The 23684-nt window shown below is 41.0% G+C and overlaps 1 protein-coding gene across 1 annotated transcript in view; it reads left to right on the top strand.

Annotated features, from left to right (window-relative positions):
* Positions 1–23684, top strand: part of GUCY2F (guanylate cyclase 2F, retinal) — a 41712-nt gene that overhangs the window by 12689 nt on the left and 5339 nt on the right. The window contains exons 7-17 of the mRNA XM_042838178.1: positions 9–89; positions 1260–1436; positions 2367–2523; positions 3835–3984; positions 5899–6047; positions 7838–8001; positions 8329–8521; positions 8643–8817; positions 14218–14316; positions 17086–17180; positions 19304–19389. Of these exons, the coding sequence (XP_042694112.1) occupies positions 9–89; positions 1260–1436; positions 2367–2523; positions 3835–3984; positions 5899–6047; positions 7838–8001; positions 8329–8521; positions 8643–8817; positions 14218–14316; positions 17086–17180; positions 19304–19389 (1526 nt within the window). The remainder of the gene's footprint in view (positions 1–8; positions 90–1259; positions 1437–2366; positions 2524–3834; positions 3985–5898; positions 6048–7837; positions 8002–8328; positions 8522–8642; positions 8818–14217; positions 14317–17085; positions 17181–19303; positions 19390–23684) is intronic.

Genomic DNA, 23684 nt, shown 5'->3' with positions numbered 1-23684 from the left:
GTGGACAGGGAGACTGGGTATGGCTGAAAAAATTTGAGACAGGAGCAATTCACCACCTGCGACAAAGCTCTACCAGCATCCTGAGGAAGGTAGGGACGGGGGCTGCCTGGGCGTGTGGAGAGAAGGTTGTTTGGGGCAGGGGGGTGGGCTTTGTAATGGAAGGGAGATTTTATTCTCTTTGTTTCCCTTTTATATCTGTTGAATCATATTGCATGACTGTCAATAATTCTCACTTGGTTAAACCTATTGGAATGGAGAGTGTAGGATTGCAGCTCACAAACATGACCATGGCCAGTGAGTGGCAAACCCCACCCTGGGTCTGATACTTCAGAGCTGGTGCAACATTAAGGGTATAAAAAGTCCTCTAAAGTTGTCTGCAAAGGCAGGGTGGTCTGGGGGAAATCATCCCTCTCTGTATCAGGGCAGGGTAATTTACTGGTAGCTATTTTATGTGTTGTTTGTTGACTACCTAACAGTGCACAGATACAGTGGGATTTGCTATGTATTTCCAGCTAAGATTCTCTTTAGAAGTTCAGTCTTGCAACTTATTGACTAACAAGCAAACACATTTGTTTTCCATATTCAAGGCCATTAGCTGTTGGCAACTACTGTTAACACAGGAGTAGCATTATAGAAATATAGCAAATTTACCAGGGCATGTAGCTGATGTCACCATTGATGGATGACTTTGGGTATTCCAGGCATTGCTTTCCAGGTCAAACCTGAGCTGAAGCAAGTCCCCATATGCTGAACTCAATTTATCACAGCTAAGTCATTCTGTCCTGTTGAAAGGTCCAGGTTGACTAGAGAAAAACAAGTTACTGTTCAGCTTACTTTCGCCATCTTGCTGTCTTTGTCTTAGTGTTTAGATTAGAATGAGCAAAGATTTAAACAGACAAAAGCAAGTGGCAAAATGTTTGTGCCAGAGGAGGTTCAGGTTGGACGTTTGGAAAAATTTATCCTATGAAACAGTGGCAGTGCATTGGCACAGGCTGCTCAGGGAGGTGGTGGAGTCACCACCCTGGAGGTGTTCATGAACCATGGAGATGTGGGACTGAGGGATGTGGTCAGTGACACGGTGGGGATGGGTTGGGGTTGGACTTGGTCATCACAGAGGTCTTTCCAACCTTAATGATTCTATGCTTCTATGATCCTGGTGTGAAAGGCTGTTTGGAAGCATAGGAATGGTAAGAGCTCATGGTAATTCTAAGCAGATGTCTAGCTGGCTTGGTCTCCTGTGATTCACTGTTTTGTTTCAGATGAAAGATCTACGTCATGAAAATGTGAATCTGTTCCTGGGATTTTTCTCTGACTGTGGCATCTTTGCCATAGTGACAGAGTACTGTTCCCGAGGAAGCCTGGAAGACTTGCTGAAAAATGAAGATATGAAACTGGATTGGATGTTCAAGTCCTCCCTCCTGATGGATCTAATTAAAGTAAATCCATTGCTCCTGCTGAACCCTGATCTGCATGTGATTTTTGTATTACCATAGCTATTTAATCCAGGACTGTGGGATTCTCGGACTAATGTAATGCAGGGAAAGCCAATATGAATATAATTATATTGTATACGCTGGCCTTTAATGGAAACCTCTTATTCTTATTTTGTTACATCCACTCAACAGGATGAGAGGTTAAAACTACCCATCAAGCTGGAACTGATCGCCTGGAACCATTAATCTGATGACATAATCCTCCTTCCTGAAGTCCCTCTCTTGACATAAATCAGAAATGCTTCCAGCACGGAACCAAACCATAGAAATCTCCTGTCATATGATGGCTACATGCATAGTCACTTTGCAGGAGTGCTTGCTCATTTCCAGATACATCCCATGTGTTTACATCCCATTAAAGTGAGCTGGGCTCATGGGAAGGTGGTTTGCAGAGGGTTTACTTGCAGAACCATGCATGAACAATGTGATCTTCCTCCTTGAGGATCCTGGGTCGTGGCATCCGTCTCTCATTGCCTCTGTTGCTTCTCTTGACCTAATAATCATCGAGTATCACTTGTGTTTACATTCTTAACTTCATCCAAGAGTACAGCTCCTGGGCACAATTGCTCCTAAGGCTACAAAGAAGGAAGCAGCTAACTCATAATGGTGCTAATGCTTTCCAGTATTACAGCTAACTCAAATTCTTATTTCTAATCAATTTCTAAACCTTTTCCATTGTTTTTTGGGCTGATTAATGCTGGTTGTGTGGTTTGGATCATTCCAGAGTGTGGTACCTGAACCAACTTTTGCATTTGCCATAAAGCCAATGCTGTATTTGATGCCCTCCAAGGTGACTGGTTGACTCAGTGTCTCTGAATCCTAATTGCTAATACAATCTCAAGGAACTGCCTCAGTCTCTTCTGTATTTCATAGGGAATCAGGTATCTGCACCATCGAGATTTTGCCCACGGACGTCTGAAGTCTCGTAACTGTGTTGTGGATGGACGGTTTGTGCTGAAGATCACTGACTATGGTTATAATGAGCTCTTAGAAGCCCAGAAATGCCCTTATGTTCACCCACCCCCAGAAGGTAGGTGGCATCAGGAAAGATTTTGGGGAAATATTTGCCTATTGATTTAGTAGATGTTTGTGCTCGTGCAATTGCAAGCCAGTAGCCATGTGAGATCTTTGTGCTCAATCTCACAGCATCCAGGAACCTGTATGCAGTGTACTGTTGTAGGAAAGAATATGAACAGTTTTTTCAGACTTCCTAAAAGCTAATAGCAGAGATTTTATTGTAAGCAATGATGGAGCATAAGCTTGTTGTAGTTGGGGAAGGATTTAAGTGCATCTCAAATCTGAAACAATCCTGAATTGCTGTGACAGGTGGAAGTGGCTCCAATCGTGTCTTTGAAGTTTTAAGTTAAGCGATATGCAAAGAGCTTTTTTTCTTCTTCTATCTGAAACATAGGATGATACTGTACTCTTTGAAATAGACCCTCTATATTCCAGTCACCAAAGGTTGCTACATGACATTCCCAACACTTGGGGCTGCATCTCATGGAGTCAGATTTGGAGATTTTGATTAAATTTCCTTCCATGTGAGAAGAAATTGGCAGTTGTTGCCTTGGGATCATATGACAGCCTTGCAAGCTGGTTTCACGTGGCATGCAGTGCTTCAATCCCTCTCTCATTGGATTTGTTTCCCACATTTCCAGTGTCTCAGTTATAGCAGTTGTCAGAAGACCACTCTTCTCCTCCCTTAGAGATGTTAAAAATATCACAGTACTTGAAATGTTCTTTATTCTCATTACCCACAGTTGCCAGGTTAACAATACCCCAGATTGAAGAAGATGAGGCTGATGAGGCTGGCTATGTTTTAACTCTGCTTTTTTCCACTTGAAGTAAAGAATTGTGAAGATTTATTTCATACTTCTCTTACTAAAACTGCTTTCATCTGAGAATAGTTACTTAAAGTATTTAATAAGCTGTTATTTTATAAAAGAGCAACACCTGTAACAAGACATCCACATTTTAGCACCAACATTTTGTCTGAGTGATGCTTTTCATACAGAAAATGAGTTAAAACTTGACACTGGTGAGATGACTTCTTACGTAGAAGTTCAAGACTGGTGTTATAGAATGTAAGTTGTTGATACAGCAAAATTTAAAGAAAATAAAGACAGTGAAATTTGGAAAATTCACATTGACTGTATGTAAGCATAGTATTTTGGGAGCATTGCAAGAAATAAAAAGACCTGATCTACTAATCAATGATGTATGTTCCATCCCCTCATCAAATAACTGAAATGAAGGATGCAGTTCATCATTGGGAATATCACTGAAATTAACAGCAGTATGGGCCCAAATATAAAGAATCTGATGCTCTTGATTTGTTTAGAATTGCTCTGGACAGCCCCTGAATTACTGAGGGACCCAGACATGCGCAGAAAAGGCACATTCAAAGGAGACATTTACAGCTTTGCAATTATCCTACAAGAAGTTGTTGTTCGGGGCCCACCGTACTGCACTTCAGACCTCTCAGCTGAAGGTAAGCAACAATTTCTGTTTGTTTTTTAAGGCTTTACACAGAGAACTCACAAAAGGTCTAGTCAAGCCCCTTGGATCAAGTGTTGATGTGGAAATGATGTCTCATTCTCATGACCATTCTTGGTGGAGGGGGTAAAAAAAAAAGGCTGTTTTTGTCAAAACATCCATAATGAACATCAAAATGCATACTTCTGACCTCAAACTCTTTGAGTGACTAATCACTCCTATCAGGGGTGTTGGGACAGTGGGTCACCTCCCCAGATGCTTCAAAGCTGTCCAGCTCTGCTGTAGCACTTCCAGTGCCCTTTCTCTCTTGACTTTTCGTCATGGTGCAGTGAAATCTGTCAGCAGAATTTTTCACAGCTTGGAAATTCCCCTGCTTCCCATCCATCGTTCCTTCTCTGCCTGTCATAAGAAGGGTAAGGTTTTTGAGCTTTCTGGCTTTTTCATATTTTGTTCATCTACCCGTCTGTTTTTCCTTAATTGTTTCCCCATTTAAAGAGTTTCTCTCCCCTCATCAGAGATCAAAGTGATGCATCATGACTCTGATGACTTATGCTGAAGTCTGCTAGTATCAGAGCTAGCATATAGGTAAATTTGTTAGAAATTGCTCGTGGTGTAACTCTCACTGGTTCAAATCTTGTTGAGAATGCATGGGAAGAGCAAATACACTCAATCAAGTTGACATAAGTACTTGGCTATAGAGGGGGTGCAAGCAGTCAAAAAAGAGCTGATTTCAATGAATGCCCATTTTAAAGCAAATTTTAGGTTGGACAGTCACCAGGTGGGGTACAGCCATCAATATCTGCCAGTTCAGTGCACGGAAAATTGGCAGTGGCCCAGGCTGCTGCAGCAACACTATGACAATTGTAACTATGGTGCAACCTGTCTGTAATTCGTACCTGGACCGTGATGTGATGGATGATGTAAATTGCAGGTGTTCTCCCAACTAGCCTCACTGGGCAACCTCCAGCAGATGCTGAAATGCATTCTAGTTTCCTAACTTGATAAAATGATGAATTTCTACTCATTTCTTCCTAATCCTCAAGGAGCTTTCACTCATGGTGTGAACTTTAAAACTGTCTGAGGAAGGCATTTCCCCTTGGCTGCCCCTGGAAATGTTAGGGCCAAGTGCTTTGTTTAGTTCATTTGGTGGAGACTGGTGGGATGGCCTAAAGGGCTTTAAAGTAAACTGTCAACATTGGAAAGCTTTGGGTGCTCACAGTAACAGCTGTGGAAATGCAGGGTCCCTGCCAGAAAGAGAGAGGTTTTCACTTCAGATGACTGCTCAGAATTTCACAAAATGAAACCTTCGGAAACAATCACAGTTGTTGTATTTTAAGCAAGAAGATAGAGTTCTACCTTTCACTTTTTTCAAGGCACAGTTAGCTCCCTGAAGGTTACTCTCAGTCTAAATAGCAGAGAGTCAGTCTAAAAAGCAATAACAAAACCCCACTGCCTTTCTGAAATCCTCCTACATACTATTTCCCAGTTAAAGATGAAGTGTCAACGGCTGGTATCCTTCCTGTCTGGACTTGGCTGTAACCCTCTGCTGTCTTAGAGGACCACAAATCCTGATGGAGAGAGTCAGAGGCAATTTCATTAAATATAAGCCTGTGGGCTCACACATACCCATCTGTCACACAAGCTTCCCTCATCCAGCCACTTTATTGCTTGTAACCTGGCTCTCCAGGGACAGGAAGGCAATTGAATTGCTTGTCTTGTAAATCCTCCAAGAGACTCCTGACAGAGGAAAGCAGAAATCCCCAGGCTCATTTGACACAGCCATAGAAGCGTGAAGAATAATAGCATCGATGAAGGAATGAGCAAGAAACAGATGAAAAATCTCATGTCTTTCACCCTCACCAAGTGCCTCCATCTCTAATTGTGCTTTGGATCCTTCTCTTTGCCACAGAAATTATAAAGAAGGTGAAGAAACCACCTCCCCTGTGCCGCCCAAACATAGCTCCTGAGATGGCCCCCCTGGTGTGCATCCAGGTAATGAAGCAGTGCTGGGTTGAAGCTCCTGAACGACGTCCCACCTTTGAGGAGGTATTTAATAAGGTCAGTGTACAGAGAACAAGGTGCAATTCTTTATTAATATTTAGCAGGAAAGTGTTTTTTGTAAGCAAGCCCTCAGGAAATGATTGAGAGAACACTAGAGCCTTGTCTTTGCTGTTGGGTTATTTTATAGATTGTGGCATCTAGATGCTTGTTTTCATCAACTGTGCCATATCTACACCATATTCTGAACTTGGACTCAAGTAGGACTACAATATGGGGTGTAACACAGGAAAGATATGGACCTAGAGTATTCACATTTGTTATATGCCTATCCTGATGGTCTCACAGAGATAAAAAAAAAAAAAGCTATGAATTATCATGTAGCTTTCAGATCAGTATGTTGTTTCATCTTCTGAAGTCTTGAAGAAAACTTCTGTATTTTTTCTTGGTTACAAGAGTTCCAAAACTGAGTGATCTTCAGTGCTAAAGCTCTTTGGCCTGGAGAAGAAGCAACTGAAAACAGATATGAAAACCTTGCATGATATTATGACTGCTATATAAAAGGTGATTAGGGGATAATTGTTTTCCATTTCTATTGCATAATGCAAGAACTGGAGGCATCAAATAAAATGAGCAAATGATCCAAACTCCAAGCAAACAAAAAGAAGTGCTTCTTCACATGTTACATATCATCTAGGGCTATTAAACACAAAAATACAATATTTGGCATCAGAGATCTCTGCGTTGCAAAATGGTGGATTTTGGGAACATATTCTGGAGAAGTGTGATTGTGCACAAGTCCTGTTTTAACATCTTTTCTGGACATCTGTTACTGGCCACTGGCAAAATAAGCCTTTTGTCTGATCCAGTAATACTGTTCCTATGTTGTTTTAAGATCAAACTAGATAATCCAATATCCATAATTTGCACCTTCCAATTCTGTTATGCTATGATTGATTTCACACTCACGTTATTCCATTCTTGATCCTAATGAAATATTTGAAACCACAGATGCTCCAAATTGTCCCGGAGCTCATTTTCAGGTCAAGAGGAGCAAGCATAACTCAGTGTGGTGGCACGCAACAGTGCACATGCATGCCTGTGTACAAAGGCAATTTAAGACCAGTAAGACAAAAGTAAGTATTGCCAATGCCCTAGCAACACTGACATCATCACTTCTTACAACCACCTGTCTCAGGTGACAAGTGATAAGACATAAGGAAATAGTCTTGAGTTGACCAGAGGATGTTTAAATTGGAAATAAGGAAAAATTTCTTACTGGAGAGGGTGGTCAAGCATTGGAACAGGATATCCAGGGAAGCTCAGGACGTCTGTGGAGTCTTCATCCTTGGAGATATTCGGGAGACATGTGAACATGGCACTAAAGAGCATGGGTTAGTGGTGGGACTTGGTAGGTCAAGATGGTGCTAGGACTTGATGATCTTGAAGGTCTCTTCCAGTCTAAATTATGCTATGACTCTGATTTTACGATTCTACAGCCTGGTCAGAAAGAATTTATTATGGGACAAATGAGGGTGCAAACCTACAGCATTGTAAGACTCCAAAAAATCTCACATACCTGCTTATCATCCCAAGGGAGGTGGTGCTTCACTTAACCTTCACAAAAAGGCTGCAGAGGAACAGCTTGTCCAGGCAACTTCCATAGCTAGTGGTACAAATTCATCATCCATTTTGCTTCTTTCTCTGTTGCAGAAGTTTTGCCATTGAGGAGGTTAGTCTTTACAATTGTGACTTAAAAATAAAGTGCTTGCTTTTTGTTCTTTTCCAGGCTTATAGTGCTACAGTGAGGTAATGAGATAGGGAAGTAACTCTCCACTTTGATTTTCCAGTTCAAAACCATCAACAAAGGCAAAAAGACCAATATAATTGACTCAATGCTCAGAATGCTTGAACAGTATTCAAGCAACTTGGAAGATTTAATCAGAGAGCGGACAGAAGAGCTAGAGATTGAAAAACAGAAAACAGAGAAACTCTTATCACAAATGCTTCCTCCGTAAGTACTGGTATTTTAGATGGCAAAAAGCCCTTGGTGTTATATAGCTAGACTGGACAAAATGTTTCTCCCAAATTGAGTAAATTTGGAGGGCAGACCTCCAGTTTTGACAAGCATCTTTCAAACAAAGCAAGAAACTTCCATCACTGCTTATTACAGCAATGTAAGTCCTTATATTTACTGGAAGACCTTTTAGGTACACCAAGGCAAGAGTGCCTGAGCTCTTGGGCTTGTCACAGCAAGGTCATTTGCTCTGTCACCCTTCCTTCTGTTATCATTTTGAATCAGCATTTTGTCCTGTCACCTCTTCTTGTGTTACCATTTCAGATCAGTAGCAGAAGCCCTCAAGACTGGTGGCACTGTGGAGCCTGAGTATTTTGACCAAGTCACCATCTACTTCAGTGACATCGTGGGCTTCACAACCATTTCAGCCCTCAGCGAACCCATTGAAGTAGTTGACCTCCTGAATGACCTTTACACTCTGTTTGATGCTGTTATTGGAAATCATGATGTTTACAAGGTGAGGGGTACCCAGGAGGAAGGACCAAACCATCTCTGAGTCAAATCTTCCTACAGTTTGGTTCTACTGCTCTTTCCCATCTTCTATTTCTTTGCTTTTTTGATGCTGTGGCATTTGCTAGGTAGAGACCATTGGAGATGCCTACATGGTTGCCTCAGGGCTTCCGAAACGGAATGGAAACAAGCATGCAGCTGAGATAGCCAACATGTCCCTAGACATCCTCAGCTCAGTGGGAACGTTCAAGATGAGACACATGCCAGACATCCCCCTCAGGATAAGAATCGGCCTGCACACAGGTAGGCACCTAAAAATCAAAGAGCTCCTGCATTGTATTTCCAGCATTGAATGCCTTCTCTTTGCTCACCCCAAAGCAAGAGCCCTTAGAAGATGCTTAACAACCTTCCATAGCAACAAGGTCATTAAAAAGGAAGTGCAAACCCAAAGTAGAAAAATGACTCGGTGTCGAGTAGAGAAATTTTGTATTCCGTCGCTGTCAGGAGCTACATCAGAAATGTTAGTCCCAAAGGCTGCATTGTTAAGTGTGGATTTTTATGTGCTTCAGAATCTTTGCTGGCATGATATGGAGACATCCAAGTCTTTGTAACTCTGTTCTGAAATGGAAAAAAATTAAATAGAAAAATCATTATATAGAATCAGAGAACCGTTAAGTTTGGAAAAGACCTCTGAGATCACCTGGTCCAAGCTACCTATCATCACCATACAAATTGAAGGAAAAGACTGGGGGTGTTTATTATTGGTAGGATGTAACTGAAGGAACACGATACAGATACTCAAAAGTTATGCTATAAAGTAAATGTCTTCTAGTGCAGAAGTCATGATCTATTCAATGAACAAAAAAGAAGCTTGTTTAAAAAGAAAAGGAGTTGGCATGGTGTTTAATTTTTCTAAAAAAACAAAAACAGCAACAACAAAAACAGCAAGATTGCAGTCGTCATATACCTGAAAGTATGGCTTGGATTTTAAATTGAGGAAAAGACATCCACTGTTGTAAAAGACAGTAGTTTTAGAAGAAATATTAACCTTCAGAATTTTATACCATGGTCATCCACTAATGAATTTTTGCCAGTTCTTCATCACTGGACTTCCTGCATCTTCCTCTCAAGTACAAGATACCAGCCACTGGTAGAAGAAGAAGAAGAAGATTGTTAAGGAGTCTGATCTAGCATTATTGAATAATATCCACATTTTTGCAGCTCTAGCACCACAATTACAGAATTCCTTGTTGTACACACAGGGAAACAAAAACAAAGGAAGCATTTCACACAGAATACCCTAAGAACAGAGCTGTGACTTAAGCATAGCTGAAATCAATACTTCATAGCTCCCTAGACTGTGTATTTTCTTGTTTTGGAGTTGTCTCTGACAACTCATTGTCCCCATTGTTTTCATTGCAATTTGGGGTTCTCAGCTGGCTCTTTACAGAAGTCTAAAGTGTTAAGGATTGATTGCAGACACTGTGGGTTTCATACTGTGGGTTTTATAGTATGGTTGGAATCAGATGTGTCTGTGACCCAGAGCAAGAGTCTCTGGAGCAGCAGCATTTTCAACACAAGAAGTGAGGAATACAACATGCAACATCTGCTGCTGCCTGTTGGCCACAGTTCTGCAGCACGCCTTCCATGCATCAGCCAAAAATCTATCCCTAGGTGACTGGGAGGGGGGAGTGTTACTTGTGGTTATTTTTTCTTCTTTTTCTGAACTCTGGGTATCTGGAAATAAGTGCTGCTATAAGGGTGTGAGAAGAGGGAAAGGATCATTTTCTTTTTGAAGAAGCAGAAGCTAGATTTTATTTTGCACAGACTTGAACCTCAGGGTGGGGATTCAGGGGAACAGAATCTTCCCTCATTGTAAGTGTGGAGAAAGTCAGAGGCTGCTTCATGAGCCTGAAGATGTACAAGTCTATGGGGCTAGGCAGCATGTATCCCAAGTCCTGAAAGAATGTGATGTGGTTTCTAAGTCACTCTCCATCATACCAGAAAAGTCATGGCTTTCAGGCGAAGTCCCTGGCGACCAGAAAAAGGGAAACATCACTTCCACTTGTAAGAAAGGGAGAAAGGAAGACCCAGGGAACTACAGGCCAGTGAGCTTCACCTGTGCCTGTGGAGATCATGGAACAGATCAGTTCTCTGAACTACTAAGGTGAAAGCAGAGTTTGAATAGCCCTAGATCCCATTTCTCATAAGGAAAGAAACATGAAGAGGAAATCAGTAACATCATGAAGCAGGAAGGCTTGTGGAGAAGAGGGCTTGGCTATCACACCTTCCTGGAAAGGATGGAGAAGGGGTGTGAGCACCAGCTTTGTTGACCAACTGCTCTCTGAAAACTAATGCCAAGAGGAGCACGTGGTTCCACCTCTGAAAAAGAAGGAAATACCTTTATGATTGTCCATGTCCCTCCTGGCTGCTTTGTCTTCTCTGACCACAGTAGAGAGCCACAGTTTTGGGAACATCTGATGGACCATGCATGTGACCATGCGTGGGTAAGTCGGGGAGGACAAAAAGGCGAGTGTTTGAATTGAGTTCCTCCCCTGCTTTAACTGCACCCTGGATTCTTGGCTCTCCTTTCTCAACTCAACTGCCTGTACAAAAGAACTTAGCTGAATCAGCTGTTTCTGTGCTGGCTGTATCTGGGTTGGGGCTGGCTGGCTGGGGAGAGTGAGAAGGCAAGCATGTCCATGGAGGCTTAAGGAGGTCTGTTTATTGGTCAGACTCTCTGGCATGCAGACCTTCATTTCCATTGAGCTTGTTAACCTCCAAGGCACCACCAACAGTTGCTGCAGAATCTCAGCCAGCATGACTTACTAACTGACCCTCCAAAGCCCTGGAAAAGTGCCATTTCAAAACAAACTGGAGAACCTGTGTAATTAAACAACCAGGCCAATGTATTCTCATCACAGAGTCTCCAATTTCCTTTAAAGTTGTTACTGTCAGAGATTTATCTCTGAAAGTTTCTGTTATCCTTTTGCTGAGGCAGTCTAGACATAGGGGGACTCACACACAGGCAGCGAAGGCAGCAAATGAATTAACTCTTGGGTGCTTTCAACATTGAGAAATCGTTTTATCATTTTAACATTGGATTTGAATTAATCCCTTTATGATGGCAATGCTCTAGAAAGATATTCTTACCCTAAACATCTTTCATAGAATTGTAGAATCACTAAGGTTGGAAAAGACCTCCAAGATCATCTAGTCCAATCATCCACCTCCCATCAATATTGCCCATTAAAAACATGTCCCTTGGTACCACGTCTCCATGTTTTTGAACTCTTTCAGAGATGGTGACTCCACCACCTCCCAAGACACCCTGTTTTAATGCCTGACTAGTCTTTCAGAGAAGAAATTTTTCCTCATATGCAACCTGAACCTCCCCTGGTGAACTTAAAGCTGCTCCCTCTCCTTCTATTGCTGTTACCCAGGAGAAAATGACAATCCTTTCCTCACCACAAGGAGGCAAGGAGAAAGGGTGCCTCCCCTTCTCCAGACCGAACCATCCCAGTTCCCTCAGCTACTCTCCACAGAACTCATGCTCCAGACCCCTTACAGCTTCATTGCCCTTCTCTGGACACACTCTGGGGCCTCAGTGTCTTTCTCACAATGAGGGACCAAAAATTGAACACACCACTCGAGATGCAGAGCTTTGTGAGCTTTGTGGAAGTGATTGGGTGATTGTATTGACTGATTAGGAACTTAAATTTAGACATCCATGTGGAGGTGTTTCCAAGAGTGTTAGGGGGTCAACTCTTGCCCTGTGGTCAGTGGAGATCTGGTGAACATGATAGGTCCAACTCCTCTGATTCTCTCCTGAAGAGCTTGAACCCTACTAACCTCAAAACATTTTGTATTATGAAAAACTTCGTATTTAGTGTATCTTTAAATATTGCTGATGATGTTCTGTGTTGACAATTCTCATAAACTTGCATGGCAAAATATTTCAGAATCACAGATCACAAATATGGGGGGTTGGACTCAATGATCTCTGGAGGTCCCTTCCAACCCCTACAATTCTGTGATTCTGTGATTCTGTAATATTTCCTTGAAGTTTTGAGACATCTTAACCCAGAAAAATAATGAAAATTAAAAGGCAGGCAGAGCCTCATGAAAACATGTGCCATAAATGCATTCAATGGAGAATGCACAGATGCTTGTCTTTTCTCTGCAGAATGTTCCATATCTACTGAGACTGCTGAGACTTTAGTTTTTTAAACTTTTTGTTTTTTAACTTTTTAAAAAATATTTATTTTGCAACCTTGATATTTTAGTACGTGGGTGATGAAATTTAGCAACCCATCCTTCAGAGCCCAGTCCAAACACTAGCTGATCCAAGTGCCCCATATGACATACATCCGTGCTGCTTGGCTGTCACATTTTAGCTCTGTGTGTATGCGTGTTCAAGTGAATCCTACATGCATATTTCTCCCCAAGAACTTGGCACCAGCTCTTTAGGAGCTACTTTGGAAGGGAGTGGATCTTGTCTTTGGGATGAGACTGAGGAAAAATAAACAGCTTTTGGCTAGACAGGAAAGCTAATGATGTCTTCCTTTCCAAGGAGGGGACACAGGGTGGTCCAGTGTGCTGCCAGCATCTCTTGACTTCTAAAGCTGATTCTCAATCTTGCTTCACTCGGATGTGTCCCAGAGAGCTAACTCTGGTCAGTTTGGAGAAGAAGAGGCTCCACAGAAACCTCAGAAAAGCCTTTTGGTATCTAAAAAGGGCCGAAAAGAAAGAAGGAGACAGTTTCTTTAGCAGCATCTGTTGTGATAGAACAAGGGGAAAGGGTTTCATACTAAAAGAGAGGTGGTTTAAACTGGATACAAGGAAAAAGGTTTTCTCCATAAGGATGGTGAAGCACTAGAACAGATTGCACAGAGAGATGGAGGATGTCCTGTCCTTGGAGACATTGAAGGAGAGGCTGGATCAGGCTTTGAGCAGCTGATGGAGCTGTGGGTGTTCCTGTTCACTGTGGGGGAGTTGGACCAGATGGCTATTAAGGTCCCTTCCAACTCAAAAAATAGTATGATTCTATTCTATGATTCTATGACACAGGGTCTCAACTTCAGTTTTTTTAGAGGGAAAAGTAGGTCGAAGAAAACTTTTTAAAATGAGATTTCAGTAGTCCTTGAGCTTCAGTGAACTCTGAATTTCTCCCAGATGACAGTGAACTGGGACACCAAAGACCTTTTTTGGCCAATGCCTAATTTAGAGAAATGTCTGAATTTTGACTACTTCTACCAAGCATGAAGGCCAGAGACATATTTAAAAATCCTTCTCTTGCATTCCCAAGTAGTTTCTGCATACCAGATGAGAAGATGAAATTTGCATGTCTGTGAGCCTCGTGGTTTGTATAGACAGTGGTTGGGTTGTACAGGTGATGTGTTTTCAAAGCATTGTCCTGGGAGATGCAGTAGGCCTGACCATAGAATTGTTAAGGCTGGAAGGACCACTGAGATCTAGTCCAATCATCAGCCCATCACCACCATACCTCTAAACCATGTCACTCACTGTGACATCCTCCCTTGTCTTGAACACCTCCAGAGATGATGATTCCACCACCTGAACACGTTTAACACCTGTGTTCCCATTTGGCTTTTGGATGTCAAAGATGAGATTTGTGTATCAGAGAACTTTGTGAATATACAGATATATAACTTTGGCTTATACAGATGTTGTGTTTTTCAGGGCCGTGTGTGGCAGGTGTGGTTGGCCTGACCATGCCCCGGTACTGCCTCTTTGGAGACACAGTGAACACAGCATCACGAATGGAGTCCACGGGTCTGCGTGAGTACTTGAAGCAGTTCCTGGAATGGATTACTGACAGATTTGGAATCATAGAATCATAGAATAACTAAGGTTGGAAAGGCCCACCAAGATCAAGTCCAACCCCTACCCATCCCCACCAAGCCCACTAAACCATGTTCCTCAGTGCCACGTCTTCAAGGCTCTGGAACACCTCCAGAAACAGTAACTCCAATACTTCCATGGGCAGCCTATTCCAATGCCTGACCACTCTTTCTTAGAATAGATTTTTCCTAATGTCCAAGCTGAACCTTCTCTGATGCAACTTGAGGCCATTATCTCTTGTCCTGTCACTACTTATCTGTGAGAAGAGGCAGATCCCCACTTCATTACAACCTCCTTCTCAAAGGATATGAAGAAATGTTCATCTTAATTAGAGGCATTGTAACTGAATCAGCTCTCAAGAAAAGGGCAAGTCCAAAGACAAAATTAAAAGCAGCCTGAAGCCTTCACAGGCCAATATTTAAGACAAAGAGATCATTTAGTTTTGCTCTTCTTTTCCCTGCAAAATCTCGAAAGAATGTTTAGCCTGGTCCAGTAACCAATGTGATTCACATTCTGCATTGTAGCTGTCAGCCATCAGCTGAAATGAATATGAGTCTTGCTTTAGATTTCTCCTGCATGGAGTTGTATCTTGCTTTCAGACTGCGGAGGACTCTTAATTTAGAGCTGTCTTGTACAGTATAATAATGCACCTACCTGCCATGGCTAGTATAAGGCAAATGGGGAAGAAAATGTGGGCACTGCTTTCCCCAAGGCAGTGGTCATGGCACCAAGATGTTTGAGTTCAAGAAGCAGTTGGACAGTGCTGTCAGAAATAAGATTTGAGTTTTGGATGATCCTACATGGAGCCAAGAGTTGGGCTCGATTATCCTTGTAAGTCCCTTCCAGCTTGGGATATCCTATGAATCTATGATTCTATCATGATAGAGAGAACAACAGACCACAGATAATGCTGCCCTGAAACTCGGGGGTTTACTGGTGTGTTTTCTGAGAGCTTCATTTATCAGCAGTAGAAACTCTGTGAACAATCCTTAAGATTCCCTTCTCCTTTGAGTATTCTTGATGTCTTTCTTGATGAGTTGATATTAATGCTATTTTCCCTTTAAGTTCTTACCTTAGTTTTCCAATGGCTTCAAGTTATAGAAGCCAAGTCTTCACTCCTAGAGCTAATGGCTGCAGCCAATAATGCAATGCTACGTGACAGCTGTTTCTTATTGTCCCATAGATGAAGGCTTTTAGACATGGAAAAGGGGCGATGGGAGAGGAGCATTTATCTGTTTTTCAGTTGTATGCATAAATAGATTTGCTCTCTGCTGTGTCCTTGACTGAAGCATGGATCTGTAAGCCATGGTGAGCTGTGGATGATACAGTGGAGAGCATGCTCAGAGCCCAGGAACAGTTTCGAATTCACTTTTGATTTTCAGTCCATCAGTACAAGTCGATTTCCAAAGGCAAAATATCTTGTGTATTTTTAACCTTTGCTCTTCTCTGGTCTCTCTCTTGGTATTTTCAACAGTTCTAATAGATTGGCTAATATATCTACTTCACAAACAACAGGGAATCTGTGATATTTAATACTGAAATCTTGAGGAACTGTCATGATGAAATTACTTTGTAATATGCATGTAACATTACAAATTTTCTTCTGTCATATAACCATCGCATTTCTAATTCCAGTGATGGCAACTACACTAATCAAGAGTAACAATTAAATTAAACTCAAACATGAAGATTTTCAAGGTTTAGAACCTTAGAAATGTGAAGTCCCACTAAGACTGGAAACTGCGAACACTGGAGATACAAGATGACCTTTGTACACTAATAGAAACCTATACAGATACACACTGATAGGTAGACTGTAGCTTACTGCTGCACTAATTGAAGCAAGAAGCAGCGCAGTGTTCCTCTGCATCAGTTCCTTTAAACTGATATTCCTTTTTTCTAATAGTTCTGAAAAAAAATAATTAACTGGTTTGCCCCTATATTTTTTATAGGGGAAACAGAATGGGATTGAGACACTGGAAAAAAAAAAAAAAATCTTAAAAACATCAACAACAATTAAACTGTTTTGGGGAAAGTAGTTTTGAAATATTTCCTGGCTTGTTAACATCAATAGCACAGCAACAAATTTCAGTGAGTTCCAGCAATGGCTGCAAAACAAACTGGGGAGATGGGAATTTGATAAAGATCTCTGCCTTTGCCATTTTCGTTTTTAAAATGTTAACAGCAGCTCTGGGTGGAATCAATTACTGAAAAATGCAGATGGATCTACGTGTACAGCTGCATTATCGCTCTGTCTCATTGCAAACCCCACCTCTCTGCTCCTAATCCCAACACCTGTTTTTCAAATGATGCTGGCTGCCTGGAACAGAACTTCAGTCAATTATTTTTCTTTTCTTTCTTGCTGCCTAGTTTTGCATTGTGGCAAAAGATATTAATAATGACATTTTTCATTCCAGCCAGCAATTTTGCTATAATGGCACTTCTCATCTTTATGAGGAGCAAGGCTTCCCATGCTTACTGTGTTTGTTATCCTTCTCAAAGAAGTCCCCAGTCTAGGTCTCCTCTCACCCTGTACATGTTACAACCTTACCTGGAAGGATCCAATCCATCACCATTGTACTCTACCCCACAAAACTACAGCAAGCCAACAAGCCCTGGAGAAGTTTTCCTTGTCAATACAAAGTAGTGGGGATTCACAGTGTGTATGCAGTGTAGTGAGCCAGCTGTCTTGCTTTCCATTCTCAGCTTACAGAATTCATGTCAGCCAAAGTACGGTGGATACACTTCGGTCTCTAAATGAAGGCTACGAAATCGTTCCTAGGGGAAAAACAGAACTGAAGGTAAGAAGGCCTGGTCTGTGTGAAATGCTTCATGAGGGAATTTTCTTGCTTAAGGAATTTTCATATTATGTTCTTCTTTGGCCTTCATCCATCACTCTTCCTCACAATCCTTCCTAAATGATCCCCACCAGTTGGTTCAATACATGAGGTCATTCTTGAAGGACTGTGGAAAAATTCAAGCAAACAGATGAATGATCTGTATCCATTTATGCTATAAATCAGGAGAGAAAGTTGTTGAAACATTTAGTAACAAAAAGGAAAGCACTGAACAATGCCACTGCCATCTGAAATCCTCTACCATGAGTGGATTCCTGGTGTAGAGGGTGAATGGAAAGGCAAAAGGTTTTTCCAAAGCTATTTTTTTTTCCTTTTTTTCTTTTTTTTTTTTTGTTTGTTTCTGAAGTTTATAATGAGTTTATTTAAACCATATATCAAATACCAAAATTCATACCCCTTCCAGCTACTGCCACACAGAGCCTCTGCATGACATCAAACTCTGAATATTCAGTCAAGTGCAGTCACCCTCTTTCCCTCTTTCTCACCTTAACATTGTCCTTGAGTCATAACATACACATAACAAAGACCCACTCTCTGCAATAGGATTACTCTTGCTCAGGGAGGATACCACAGGAGAATAAAGTCCTGAGTAGAATTTAGCAGTCTTCCAGTGGTTGTCAGAAGAGTGTAAAATAGTGACAGAAAGAAGGAAGAATGCACACGGTATGAGGCCACTGCATTCCTTATTCAGAAAGAGCTTAGCTTGATAAATGCCGTGGGGAAAAGAAGAGGGAAGTGTGTATTAAAACAATCCATGATTCAAAAACTGAATTTTATTTTCTGGGGAGGGGGGAGGTATTATATAATGACAAGAGACTCACAAAATTGTAAGGAATTTGTGGAAAAGACTCATATGAAGGCTCATTTGTTCTAAAGTCCATGTCTGTATGTGCCTTCACTTCAGCTCTCCTTCATCAACAAGAACTGTAGACACCAGTGCAGCACCCTTCCAAGGTGGACATGCAGAACAACTCAGGACATTTAAATCTAGAAGTGCTGTCATCTTTCTCATGATGACTAAAGGTTACCTGGTGACTTGCATCCATGCTTTGCAGGTTTACAAATATTTGTATGAATTTGTATACTCAGCTTACCCATATGGGACAAAGTGCATACCTTACTCCATTGATCAGCCACTTACCGTATGAAATGAGGATTTTGATATCACAATAATATCTTTTATCATTCAAAATTTAACTACTTTTCAGCCAGAAATTCTCCCGGTTTCTAGGACTCTATTTAATTCAGCCTTGACAGAAGCTGCTGATTTTCACAGTGCCTAAACCAAACAAAATAATGCATCACAAAATACCACAGAACTAAATAAAACATCACTTATCTTCTTATAAAATAACTAGAAAGAAGCAGTTCTGCTTACCTTAAACATCTGCAGCAGGACATATGATTACGTTCCCAGGTCTCCCAACGATCTTTTATATCAAAGAAGTATTTTGTCACCCAAGTTCATATGGCTGCAGTGAGATATCTGAGGTAATCACTCCAGGTTTAGTTAATAGAAAGAAGCCTTTGCATAGTCAGTGATGATAAAATGGCACTTCAGGAAATTATCAACCTGACTTACTTTCAGTGTCCAGTTTTTGTGAAGATAAACATCACCCTAGAAGTGTCTGTTTTCCAGCACTGGCTCCAGACAGGGATGGTTGGCTCTGGTATATGTGGCTGGATTATATCAGATGCATCTCACTTTAAAAGCTAAATTATTGATGTAGGAAAAGGAATTGATTGTTCTGATATTCAGCCCTCAAGCAGTTGTAAAATCTTTCTATTATTGATGCCAGTGCTGCAAAATAAGATGATCAGAGATCCTCATTTCTATTAAACTGTGTAGTTTCAATGACCCTGATTAGAGAAGGTCATTTGTACATGGCAGTTTGAACAAGGTCTGTTTTTTTAAAGGCAGTGAAAATAAAATTCTCTCTGAGTCATTGCAAAAGAGAGCAAAAGACTTCCAGCCATTCTCTGTCTCTGGATATATCCCTCAGAGTGTATTGAACAGAGGGTGGTCCAAAAAATGTTCTTTATCTGGACTTTTGTTTTTATTTTAGGGTAAAGGTGTAGAAGACACATATTGGCTGGTTGGGAAAAGAGGATTTCTGAAGCCCTTACCTAAACCTCCTGAAATAAAGCCAGGGTGAGTGTGACTTAATCACTATTCGATATATTCATGACAAGGTCACTGTTGGAGCTCACTGCTGGAATAAATGTCTTTGGTATCTGTTTGCAAAGTTTTTGCATCCTTTGTCCTTGGCGATGTACATTCTCAGGCATAGCACTGGGATTCAGGAGTGGTGCAGGTGCTTCAAGACTTCTCCTGAATCACAGGTCCCAGAAAGTCTCATGAGAACTTGTTACTTTTACCCTGTAGTCCATTAGAAGTGGATAACCAGGCAATTCCTTCCCGAATATCCCTCCTACCCAGTGTCTATGTGTGTGACACTCAGATTTTTCTCATTCCATCAAACTCCTCCAGAAAACACTAGCTTCATTACAAACACATTTATTCCCTGCAGCACTGCTCATTTCAACCAAACCATAAGGAGATACTTTGTTTTAGAGTTATATCAGCGTTATGCAATTAAAGACTTAATGATGTTGCCTCCATACAAGAGGGGATCAGTGTAACTCATTCAGCCATTTTGAAGTTCTGCAATACCTGACTTTGCAGATTGAGTGTCCCTGCTCAGCTGTCATATGCTGAATGCCTGGAAATGATGTTGTGGAAGGCCGTGAAAACTGAGAATATGATTTATTTGACTAGAACAGCATAATCACCCACACTGGAGTTACTCAAGCTTGATTCTCTTTAATACATGCTAACAGGGTGTAAGTAGACTGGCCTGCTTGAACATCTACATTGGAATATGGTAAATTGTATTTGAAAGATGGTCATTGTCTGTAAGGAGGTCCTGCAGTGTCTGACACCAAGCAGTGTATATTTTTATTTCAATTCTAACATCTCTTGAGTAATCTTTTTCTAAGTTTTGCCTCATTTCCTCTTTGTAAAATTGAAAGGGTATTTATCTCACTTTTCAGATAACGTTTAGCTACTGGACAGTTGCATTCAGGACAGCCCATGTGTACAAAGTGCTCGCAGAGTTTTCTAGGGATAACATGAAATTAATTGTATTTTGGGTCATATCTTTTAAGGTATTTGAGTATCAGGTTGGAAGACAGTAGGTGACTGAAAGCTAAGTGTGAGAGATGCACGTTTCTTATACTTGGAAGCATTTTATTGTTAATATTTGATGGAAATGGGCTGTTGATTAATGTGTGCTGATATCCTTGATGCATTTTTCATGAGAAATACAAAACTTGGAGGAGATTAGCCAGATTGCTAAGGTGAATTGTCTCTCTACGCTACCAAGGGAGTACTAAATCTTCTCATCTGGGTTTTACCATCTCAAAGTCAATTGTCAGGCCTCTGTTGACTGTTGACAGCCCTCTAAAAGTTATCTAGTAATATCTGCCTGTATTTGGTCAGATTTATGCAGATTAGAGCTGTTTTTAAGTACAGATTTTAAATGAGAAATACATCAGGTCTGGGTGGTTGAGGATGGGGGCAATATGATGAGGAAAAAAAATTGTCCTACACGCCCAAGATCAAGGGAGCTTGAGCATCCTTGTGCTCTGATCTTCGCTGTTCTTTTGCACTATTTCTGTCTCCATAGTAGTTGAATGAATATAAAAGTAATCAGAGGGAAAATCAAAGTTAAATGAAACCGAACCTGTCCTTAAATGAATTTAAGGGTTCAAAATGAAAGCTGGGTCCTGCAGAAGAAAAGCAAGTACACTAGAACTGCCTCGTGCACAGGCAGTGCTATTATCAGCCAAGGTTCAGACATGGTGTCCTGTTTTTCCAGCCTTGCCTTGAGATTCAATTTTTATGCCGATTTATTAGAGGCTGATTGTTATTCTTCTGTTACAGCTGTGTCTTGGTCAATATGGTGGTTTCAAGCCACTGCTTGAATATTTTCCTGAATTTCCTCATCTGTAGGCTTTTGAGAAGGAATCTTCTTCTTCCTCTTCAATTCATCTTTATGCTTATCCTGAAATAACTCCTCTTCTGTTTAGATCTTTCCTTTCCATGAGGTCTTGTACAACCTGGTCCTTCATAACTACTGGGATCAGCAGGTTTTCTCCTTCTGTTCATAAGAGTGAGGAATGCATTCTTCATCACTTCATTCATCACCATGGCTCACAAAAGCAAGGAACGCTCCTTTGAGAGGTGCCTTGCAGACTTTCAACTCATAGTTTTGGCCTTCTGTCTGAACTCTTGTCTTAGACCACCACAGGTCGTGAAATACTGAACAACAAGGAAAGGGGATTTGCACCAGTGTAAATCTTCAGCCCCTGGACTAGGAAAATCCCTTTACCCAAATGAGCCTGTAATGTCTTTTTTAATGTAATCTGCTTGGCACCCTGGAGAGATATTTTGCTTGAACTTGTCCTTAATTCCTTGTGTCTACTGCTCTGAAAACTAATGAGTGCCCACAAGGCTGGATGAGGGTATTTCACGCATTGTATGCTCTGAGGAATTTCACAAAACAAAATTAAATTGAGCTATATGGCTTCACACTTTCCCATATGTCAGCTGGATTATCTTTACTGCTGATGTGTGCTTTCCCCAGTCAGTTAAGAGATAAAAATGTCAACTGCCTGTGGCTCATGCTTTATTTTACAACTTGAATGGCCCAAACTTTGTCAGACAGACAATTGTGGGGGTCTTGCTGAGAGTTTGTACTTACTAAGAGAAGGTAAATAAATTAGGTTTGGTCTCATGTCTACACTATGGAAGGACAAGTCTGGGGGACATGGATTTAAGATTCAAATCTTTGGGATGGAAGAGCTGTGTGGAGAAAAGGCTCAAAGTAATCCTAGGAAGATTGATTTTGTCTTTGTAAAAATGGGTGGATCTGTGTCTTACCCCATGAATTATCATATGAAGCTGGGCAGCTTGAGCAACTTGGTTTCACTCACAGTATCTTAGTGTTTCTTTCTGACATAAGTCCATGATTTTTGTCCATTAAAATACTGTGTGAAATGCAGACTATTTCAGGCCTACGTTGCAGTGTAACATCAAGAAAGTGCTGGCTTTATATCCTATGATATAAAACTCATCAACCAAATAGAGCTGAAAGCCCAGTCCTTGGCAGGAGGATTTCTTGATATATGTGAAGCCAATTTTCTAGCTCAGGTAGGCAGTCATGAGCAGATCTACGGTCAGGTAGCTCATGTGCTGTTCATAGATCTCTAGGGATCAATCAAGCTTCATTATTCTACTTCAAACTATCAGTGTGCTTGTAATCTTGGCATGCCTAGGTCTGGAAAATGATCCTGTGCTTGCATAGGTGAGCCTGCATATAGCACAGATTAGAAGCCAAACTTCAACACATGTAAAAATGTGGGAGGAGATTTAATTACGTGACTTGTTTAATACTAATAGTCCCATAAAATACTGTGAAAACAATTCCTTCTGGTATTGCTGAAATCACTGAGAGAATATATCTGTCTGTCTAGCAATAAACCTCAGGCCATAGCCAAATGATTAACAAAGGAACCATTACTGCATCTACATAATTTGAATTTAATTGATATTCACCAACCTCTCTGTTTAATCCCAATTACAGTCTTGTGGAGGCATTAATTGGAACATCATCACTGAATTCCATTGTCAGCACTAGGCCTTAATATATTTGCAGTTGTGTAAAGAGGTTCAGATAAACACACATAACTCTTAAAAGCCAGGTGGTGCAGGTGATATTGCTCATATTGGGTACAGTGCATTTTAATTATGAAGAAAGTCAGTTCCACTGAAGTTCCTAATATGCTTCCACCCATGCACAAAATCAAATGAACTAAAAGGCAATTCGTAAAATCAACCTTATGTCGAGCTACAGAGGGTCTGTATATCTGTTTTCAGATAAAAAGCTTACTGGAAGTTAAGTAAGAAATCCATTCACATACTGTTTGTATGGGAAATGGGTTGATGTTCATCAACCTGATAATGTTCATCAGTGTCCCATGACACAGGGACATAGGGAAAACGAAGGTTTAATATCCAGACTGTAGTGCTGCCTCCTACTCCAAAGAGTTTTCTATTTGAGCTTTAACCTCCCTCAGAAAACAGTGCAGGCAGTGAAATAGGCTCCTTGGTCCTTTCCCAAATTCCTACAGCTTCCCTGATAGATGTACCTTGTGATAGATGTTATTTCCCCTGTTTCCTGGCAGCTCATTAGGATTTGTATTGCTTCGTCTCAGGATCTTGTAGGCTGGGACTCCATTGTGCGAGACCAAGAAAAAGGCTCTCTGCAGAAGTCTTATACCTTACTGCAGGAAACAATAGTAGATTGGGTTGGGCATAGAGAAAGTGTACAGAGACAGCGAGATAGACAAAACAAGCATGCTGAACAATTAAGCAGCAGTCTA

This window comes from Centrocercus urophasianus, unplaced genomic scaffold (genome assembly GCF_019232065.1).
Source record: "Centrocercus urophasianus isolate 14NV4802_14NV808 unplaced genomic scaffold, USGS_Curo_1.0 seq_74, whole genome shotgun sequence".
In the NCBI taxonomy this organism is placed as follows: Eukaryota; Metazoa; Chordata; class Aves; order Galliformes; family Phasianidae; genus Centrocercus; species Centrocercus urophasianus.
This window is presented reverse-complemented; position numbering and strand designations above follow the sequence as displayed.